The sequence below is a fragment of the Pipistrellus hanaki genome (assembly GCF_964339955.1).
Source record: "Pipistrellus hanaki genome assembly, chromosome: 16".
In the NCBI taxonomy this organism is placed as follows: Eukaryota; Metazoa; Chordata; class Mammalia; order Chiroptera; family Vespertilionidae; genus Pipistrellus; species Pipistrellus hanaki.
The window spans coordinates 41,958,703-41,967,725 of record NC_140518.1 but is presented as its reverse complement, the minus strand read 5'-3'; the positions used below and the strand labels follow the sequence as shown (position 1 = coordinate 41,967,725).

General features: G+C 50.6%; 1 protein-coding gene across 1 annotated transcript; it reads right to left on the bottom strand.

The window, feature by feature from the left end:
• Window positions 1-2,970: 2,970 nt before the first annotated feature.
• LOC311610732 (phosphofurin acidic cluster sorting protein 2-like) lies at window positions 2,971-6,648 on the bottom strand. Its single transcript, XM_084862279.1, has one exon. It carries the CDS (start codon window positions 6,634-6,636, stop codon window positions 3,538-3,540), a length of 3,099 nt encoding a protein of 1,032 aa, XP_084718405.1. The 5' UTR covers window positions 6,637-6,648; the 3' UTR covers window positions 2,971-3,537.
• Between the last annotated feature and the right edge of the window lie 2,375 nt (window positions 6,649-9,023).

Genomic DNA, 9,023 nt, shown 5'->3' with positions numbered 1-9,023 from the left:
GCAGAAGCTTCTTTAAGAAGAAGATAAAATGGCCAATTAGGACAACCACAGCCCCTCCAGCCACCCCTCTAGTATCTACGCACCCAGAGAGCCTTTTTTCCAGGGGAAACCCCCTCTCCCAAGTCCCTAAAATTACCCTATGAGCTGGGCCTCAGTATTCACCATGATCAGAGAAACAAACACTCAGAGAGATGCAGTGACCTGAAGACTCACAGCAAGCAGGTGGCTGAGTGGCCACTGTGCTGTGGAGGGGCAGGGCATACCTGGGACATGGTTGATTCCACCCACATTGGTTAGTAGCACATGTTTGGTATTAACACAGAGGGTGGGTGTGGACCAAGGTGGGGATGCTGCCCAGGAAGCTAGACACTAAGTATTTGATCATTTTGTCCAGTCACTGTTCCTGGGCAGCCTGCACTGTATGTCTTTTATTTTTGCTCTGTGAGGTCAAGTTTATTTGGAAGCCCGAGTGAGTGGTGTTGGGGTCAACATGAAGTCGCAGGGATGAGCCTACTGGCCTCCATGTTGGGCCTCTGGCCGCCCAGCTCTGAGTCTGGCCACAGGGGGGCGAGCCAGCTTCCTGGGAAGCAGAGTCCTGGCTCCAGGAAGGGCAGGTGGAGAAGGTGAGGACAGTTCTCCTTGCATGGGTCAGGGTCCAGAAAAACAGACTTGCTCAAAGCTCTGAGGGTTAATAGGGTTAAATTTTATAGAATCTACATTAATGTTATGTTTAGTAGTATTTTATTAAAGGTTCTCTACAATACAATCTATGTTACTAAATATCATGTAAATTACAGTAAATTATACACATATATAACATGAAAATAAACTTTTAACATTTCATCTAAATTGGGATGGGGGTGCCCTCTCTGCCATGGCACGAGTTGGGTGAGTTGCTGAAATGCTGCAGGTGGTTCTTCTGTCTCTTGAAGTTCAGTGAAAGTTGGCTTGGATCCGGCTCTGGCTCTGGTGTGGCCTCTAGGGTGGCATTGCCTCTGGAGGGTTTTCCCGACGTTGCTCTGGAGCTGGTTCTGCAGATCCAAGAAGAGGACATGTTACCACCCTCACTGCCTTTTGTGTGCCTTCCAAAGGCACACTCACCCACACCACCCCCGGAGGCCTCCTCCTCCTCCTGTCTCGGCCTCAGTGGGCTCAGGTGCTCCCACTATGACTGGAGGCACTGGGCCTGGATTTGGCAGTTGGCTTTACTGAGGCCAACAGCATCATCAGGCTGGGAAATTGTGGATGTACTGGTCCAGCCAGAAGCCCAGGATGCAATAGATGGACCTGGAAAGAGAGAGAGTGGTGAGTAGCAGAGTCTGAGGTGTGCCCTTTCCTTACACATGGTCCTCCCAGAGGTCCTTTGCCTCCTGCTCCTGCCCATCCAGAAACAGGACCTAAGCCTTGTCCATATTCAGTTTGGCAGCTCTGGCAGAGACACACTATGTCACCCAGGAGGGGCTGGCAGAAAGCACTCCTAACTGACAGCTTTGGATCAATGAGGGAACTACCTGTCCCCTTCTTCAAAGGAACCTGACATGCTCTCTCAGTGTCCCTGTCCCCTCCCACTACTTTCCCACCAAAATGTCAACTCCATGAGGACAAGGAAGGCTGGTGTCCTCCCTGTTCATGTCACTCATTGGCACACAGTAGGTGCTCCAGGAATAGCTGACCAATCAGCAAACAAACAAACAAACTCTGTTTCCATCCCTGGCTTCCAAGGGCCTTTCTATCACCTCAAACTTTGGCTCCTGCACATACATGCTGCCTAATTCACTAGCTGCCTAATTCACCTCCCACTGAAACTCAACTCCCACAGGGCTGGGTACACTTGCCCAGCTGCCACTGACAAGGTTCTACCAGATTAGTGAACACTGTCCCAGGATAGCGGTGTTGGCAGGGCTGGGATTACGAGCGGAAGGGTATGAATTTTCTGAGGGTCTGGCTTTATCTCTAAGCTCGCACTGCTCTACCACACCACCTATATCCACATGCACAGCTCTCTTTGACGCCTTCCCTTTTTTTCTAGGAGAAGCCCTTAGACCTCTGCCCTCTTGCAGAAATCACACCATGTGTGGGATCCAGGGTTTGCCAGCACCTTGAATTCACATTCTCCATACTTCCCCTCCTGGCTCTGACCCAAAACTGACTCACGTTTTCTGCTGGAATAGAGTTTCACCTTCCTCTTCACAGTATGGGAAGATGCAGCCACAGGGAGAGGAGGCCAGGAGGACGTCACATCGGCTGTCCCGGGGACACAACGAGCCTCTACAGTCTAGTGTGACTGAATCACTCCTGACTAGAAGAAAGCTCAGGAGTGCAGTTTTGGGGTCTGCTCTGTGCACTGGATTATGGTCAGTGCCTAGAGACATGTCGGTAACTGGCAGAGTTCTGATATATTTGATGAATGAGTGAGCTCCAAACCAGCCCCATCACAGATAGCTGGGAGGGCCTGGGCCCCACTGCTCACCCTTGGGGTTTCTGTTCTGGCTTCACCCAGGACAGAGACCAATAACAGATCTCCAGTCCCTCTATGACATGAAGAAAGAGGCCCCGAGAAGAATCACATATGAGGAAGAAAAATGACCAACTAGCACAGCCACAGCCCCTGCTGCAGGGTCCCAGGATAGCGGTGTTGGCAGGAGCCCAAAGGAAGCTTTAGGGGAACATCCTACAGGATCCCTACAAAAACCCTATGAGGATGCTCTTTGACTCACCTCATGTTCTTAGAAACAAACAGTCAGAGAGATGCAGCGATCTGAGAGGTCACAGCCAGCAAGTGGCCAAATGACCACCATGCTGTGGAGAGGCAGGTTGCTCACCTTGTCAATAGCTGGTCCAGCACCTGTTGCATGGCAGCGAACGCTCTGTGATCACATGAAGAGGTAGGGACGAAGGTGGGTGGCTGCCTAGGAAGGAGGGCATTGCTTTGTCCAGACCGTGTGCCTGTGGGTCTCCTCCATGCAGCTCTTTTCTTTTTTTTCTATTTTGCTTCATGAGGCGGGAGTTCATTGGGAACCATAAGAGGATGGTGCTGGGGCCACTTGGCTGGTTGGCAGCTGGGGTCCAAGGCTGGGCTGCCTGGCCTCCATGTTGTGCTCTGGATGCCACAATGGGAGGCCAGCCCTTTGCCTCTGACAGCCCAGATCTGAGTCTGGGCACAGGCTGGAGCCAGCTCCCAGGGTTAAGCAGAGCCCTGGTTTCCAGGAAGGACAGATCTCCAAGACCAGAACCCTTCTCACTGAAAGTGTTGGGGATCCTGAGGCTAAAACACACATTCCATAATGCTCTAGTTCAACAGTGACCTCCCAACGCCTGACCTTCCACTTGCTGGAATGTTCTTGTTATTATCAGAGCATTTGTGGGTCTTAGTTGGAGCAACCTCGTTGGTTCCAGGCTGTGATCACATTATAACATAAAACAGATTCTCTGATTTTCAGCGTCTGTGTCTGTAGTAAACTGAACTGTTAACAGAAAAGCAGCTGGGCCCTACTGGGCTTGGCCCAGGCAGAGTGAAGGGCAGGGGGAGGGGCAGGGCTAGAAGGTGGAATTGGAGTGTCCGAAGATGCTGATGGGGAGGTGCTTGACGTGGGAAGACCACTGGGCTGCCAGCTGGAAGAACTTCACGTCGTCCCACTCCACGCCATCAATGAGGACCCGCTGCCTGTTCTCCTGGTCCTTAGCTGAGCAGACCAAGCGGCCAATGCCCTGGATGCACTGGCTTTTGGACTCCACGGCCTTGCCCTTGTCTTTCGTGGGCAAAGACATCACCTTCCTTTTCTTTTCCTTGGTGACCACAGTCATGAACATTGCGGGCATGCCTGCATCCTCGCCACTGCTGGGCAGCCTGCTGACCTGGAGAGACCGGAAGGTGCACTGGAGTGTGTTTTTGGTGGTAGGCAGGTCTTCCTTCTTCCCATTTCTCTTCCTATTTGTGGGCTGGGCTGCCATCCAATAATCCACCTGTAGCTCCATCAGCTCAGCACTGACACCCTGGATGGAGGAAGACAGGTCTCCACTCACTGATGAAGAGAAGGTTGAATTGTGTGAGGCCTCCCTGGCAGGGGACAAAGGCATGTAGGAACATGAGGGGACCGCATCATCTGTGACTCCTGACATGGCTGAAGTTGGTTCCACTATTTCAACTTTCACTGCCCCCACAAAGGGAATGAACTTCTGTGAGGACATCTTGTTCGGGCTCTTCGGCTTAGAGATGAGCATGGCCTCTGCGATGGGCAGCTGGTGGACACAGTTGGCCCCTCTGATGTACTCTGTGATTCTTGCCACAATGTTCTGCACAGATCTCTGGGCCTCCAGATGGTTGCACATGTCCTGCCAGGCCAGGTCCTGGAAGAGGTTGTTGTAGCGGTGATCCACAGAGCCCAGGTAGCTGGACACAGGATGGGAACCCAGTGGGATGACCAGGAAGCGCATGTAGCCCAGCCAGTCAGGGTTCTTGTGGGTTAGCTGCTCCACAAAGACCCGCAGCACAGTGCTGAAGTAGTGCTGAGCCCCCACCACTGCGATCTTCGCTGGCATCGGGGCCTGGGTATTGCAGTCGCAGTATCTTTGTATCCAGGAGATGATGAAGCTGAAGGCCTCCTGGACATCAACCATGGAGCAGGTGCATACAATGGGCAGCGTGTGCTGCTGCAGGACGTCCGACAGGTACTGCCCCTGCCTGTCAGAGGTGCTGATGAGGATTATGTTCCTGGGCAGACAGTCATTGGAGATGAGGATGTTGTTCAGTTGATCACACACGGTCTTCCTGGGGAACTGCAGGTGGCTCTGTGGGACTGGGCAGCTCTCCTCGATCAGGCTGTTGGAAGACTCATTCAGGGACCTGCTCCAGCCCCGGCAGGTGGGCTGCTTCCCCTTGGAGCTACTGGAGGGGAGGACCAGAGACTCGGTCTTGGTGGTGCGCCTGCTGGGTGGCAGCTTCTTAGTGAGCTTGTCCTGGGCAGAGGTCTCTGCCTCCGGGCTGTCCTCAGGCTGTGCCGGCTGCTCCCCAGGGTTTGGCATGCTGTGGGCCACCCAGTCACAGCCGCTGTCACTTGACAGGCTTTCACAGTATGACCTGAGTTTGGGCCTGGGCTTGGGGGTGCCTAGGACTCCGTCATCCTTCTCCATATCTGGGCCATTTGACAGGCTTTCAGAGTATGTCATGAGCTCAGGCATGGGAGGGGTTAGGAGGAGGTCATCATCCTCCTTATCTGAGCTACTCTCGCTGGGGTTCACCAGTCTGTAAAACAGATCAGCCACTTCCTTGTCCACATCAGGGACTTGCACCTCAGGCTCCTGCTTTGAGTCCAGGACTTCCTCCGTCATTTGGTACCTGTGCAGCCATGCTTCGACTTTCTGCTGATATTTCTGTTGCCTGGTCATGGGCCTCCTTCTTCTTATCGGCTTCTTGTCTAAGTCATGCCTGTGAGCAGCATTGTAGCTGACCTCCAGCTCAGAGAAGACAATCTCAGAGTCTCCTTCAGAGAAGTTATCTGCCTTGGTGCTAGATGGCATGACTCTGTCCAGGTGGTTGACAGGCTGGCTCGATAGGGAGAAGACACAGGTCTTGTCCACCTTGGTGGCAGGGGTGCTGTAGGCCATCAAGTCAGAGTCACTGCCACTGAACTGCTTTCTGCTCGGGCCCTGGGCCTTCACGGGCATGTTGGTCAGCCGAGAAGACTCCTTCTGCCACCGGGCACTGTGTATGCTCCTCGTCTCCATCTGACAGCTAGAGTGTGCCAGGCCTTCAAAGTATTGTCTGGTCTTGGTCTTGGTGTTGCTAAGGATGATGCCATCATCCTCCATGTCGGGGTCACTGTTGCTGGGATTCTCAAGATTGTGATACAGAAGGTCCAGGTTCTCTTCCACCTCGGGGACATGCTCTGCAGGGTCCTGATCTGAGTCTAGGACCTCTTCTGACATGTTGGACCTGGGAAGCAGCACCATGACTTTCTGCTTCAAGTTTTGTTGCATGCATCGCTGCTGCTTTTCGGACTGACTCAGGTCAAAGTCATCTTCTTCCAGGTCCTGCCTGGGTGTCACATTGTAGCTGGCCTCCAGCTCAGAGCAGCTTTCAGATTTCCCCTCGGTGTAGTTATTTGTGGGCTTGGCCTTGGGGCTGGCCTTCATGGTGTCATCCTTATAGTTGATAGGTTGACTGGAAAGGAAGGAAATCCAGATCTCAGCCACCCTGATGGAGGACTCCTGGATGCTGCTGCTGAGGCTCAGCACCTGGCCACCCTCGGGGGGTCGCTGCATCACCTCAGCCATGTGGATGGCACCTGTGGCCAGTGTCTTGTAGCCCAGGATGATCTGGTTGTTATTGCATTTCCTCTGCTGTAGCATGATCTGGAGCTTGTTGCCTTCTCCCTTGAGGAAGTGTGGGTACTGCAGGGAGAAGGTCAGCGCCAGGTCAGTCTCCACTTGTCCACTGGTGGGCAGCACAATTTCATAGGATCTCAAGATGCCCTTGGAGCCCTGCATCTGCACTGCTATCACCATGGCGATGGGCTCCTTCTCCGGCTCTTTCTCCAGCTCCTTCAAGATCACCAGCTTTTTTAAAGTCAGGCTGCACAGCCTGAGCATGCAGCTGGGGCTGGAGCAGTCCACCTCCCAGGTTGAGAAGAGGTTCATGGGCACCGGGGTGTTGAGCATGGTGGGCAAGCGGGCCAGGCCTGCAGGTGATGAGGAAGCTGCAGCTGCTTGCAGCATACAGGTACCTGATGGTTTATCCCCCTGTGGTGGGACAGAGGAGGGACATGATTGGTGGCAAGAGGTGGAACACAGTGATCCAAAGAGAGAGTGGATGAAAAATGCTTGACTATGACTAGCACAGGTAAGGCCTGCATGGTGGCCTTTCAAACTCAGAGACCTAAATTAACCACAAAGTAGGCCTGAAATTAGAACTTGTTATCTAAAGCAGTTTATGGTGTGTGGTCATGTGCTAGGCCAGTGTCTTCCCTGACAAAGGTCAATCTTTACATTCACTGAGCATGTCTATTGTCTTTTGGCATCTATCATAACACACCTTTGTAATGTCAAAGGAATTCTCCTTTTTCTGGACACCTCCAAGTGCAGGCACTGCTCAGTGCTTTGCAGAGATACAGATCTGCTCATTGCTATTGAGTTCATTGCTGACTGCTAACTAGCCTGTAGGCACCTGTATAAGAGAGGCATGTGTCTATCGTTTTACTTTTTACCTAATCCCAGAGATTTCCCTGCTTTGCTCTCTCCTGCCTCCCTAAGCAATGAATTCTGTGTAACCCACATACATCTCCACTTTTTATTATAATGTATAAAATAAGATGCAATACTGCCATTCTCTGGAGCACTATCTCAATACATTGAGATTTTGTTGTCGGGCAATTCTTGACAGTTGGGCTCCAATAAACTCACACAAACTCTGCACAGGGTTGAATGCTGCTTACATTGATTCTTACTAGGCTTCCTGCAGCAGGACTCCAAAGAAGTTCATCAGGACCAGCCTGCAGGCCCAGACCTGGTGCTCAGACCTATCAAAGGGCCCATTGGGCCTGCCAGTTCCCTACCTGTCAGGTGCATTTGGCTAAGTTGTCTCTTGAATCCAGAATCTTCCTTTGCTTCTGGTAGAGGTTCTGACTTTATTTGAGCTGTATTTTTTATTTTTATTTTTTATTTTTATTTTTTTAATATATTGTATTGATTTTCCACAGAGAGTAAGGGAGAGGGATAGAGAGCTAGAAACGTCGATGAGAGAGAAAAATTGACCAGCTGCCTCTTGCACACCCCATACTGGGGATGTGACCGCAACCAATGTACATGCCCTTGACTGGATTCGAACCTGGGACATTTCGGTCCGCAGACTGACGCTCTACCACTGAGCCAAACCGGTTTCGGCTGTATTTTTAAATCCTCAAGGTGGAATTAAGGTTGAGGGTTGACAGAACCACGGCTAAGGAGAAACAAGAGGAAACATGGGTGGCTGGTTTTTAATTCTGGGTTTTCATTTGGATTTGCTTTCTGAGAGTCTGACCAAAATAACCTTCACTGTATATGGGGTTCATCCTCCTCTGATGTGGATCTCAGCTGTTCTTAAGCAACTAAGAATCTTTGTAGAGCTGTCAGAGATGATTCCTCATGCCAAGCAGGAGCCCCATAGGAAAATTCCAACTCAACTGTAATTCAACTCCCTGGCTCTTCCGGGAGAGCCCATAGGGTGTGGTCCACCAGGGTTCCTAGCCCTTCCTCTGGTTCTTATTTTTATTTATTTATTTATCCTCACTGGAGTATATTTTTCCCATGGGCTTAGAGAGAAAGGAAGTGAGGAGGAAATGCAGAGAGAGAGAATGAGAGAGACATATAGATTTGTTGCCTCCACCACACGTTCCAGTAAGGGCTGGGATCTGCAACCCAGGTACATGCCTTTCACCTGGAATAAAACCCAGGACCTCTAAGGGCCTGCATTCTACCCACTGAGCCAAACTGGCTAGAGGCCTTCAGGTCGCCTTAGATAGCTGGGAGAAAAGCTGAGGCACATGAGAGCGATGAGTGAGACTCAAGGGGTATGAGCATCATGGAGCCAGAAGCTGCACACTTTGACCCACTCCATAGTATCCCTATAAAATTTGCTTAGACTCTGAAGATATAAAACAACAACAACAAATACACCTATAATTAACATGGGAAACTGTGCCTCCAAGGCTGGGAACTCCCAGACTCCATCCCTCATTAATATTCCTGATAGGAAGCCTTTTCTTGCAAATATTTTACAGAAATGGTAAGATTTTACTTCAAAATATCAAATTAAAAAACTGGCCATAATAAATTAATTTTTTGCAAGAAAAAATAATACTAGAAAAATGCTGGACCCAAAATGAAAATGATTGAATAGGATGCGTACCTTCATTTGGAAATCAGAAGTTTCTAAGGAGAAGCACAGATAAATTCTCATTAAAAAATTAAATAGGAAATTTTAGAGATTATCTCTGAACTCTCCTGAAGCTAATAAATGCTAACACCCCAATCCCCCTCCTATAGCATGT

Excerpts from the sequence above, each read along its gene's own strand:
- LOC311610732 (XM_084862279.1), bottom strand. The coding sequence starts at position 6,636 with ATGAACCTCTTCTCAACCTGGGAGGTGGACTGCTCCAGCCCCAGCTGC.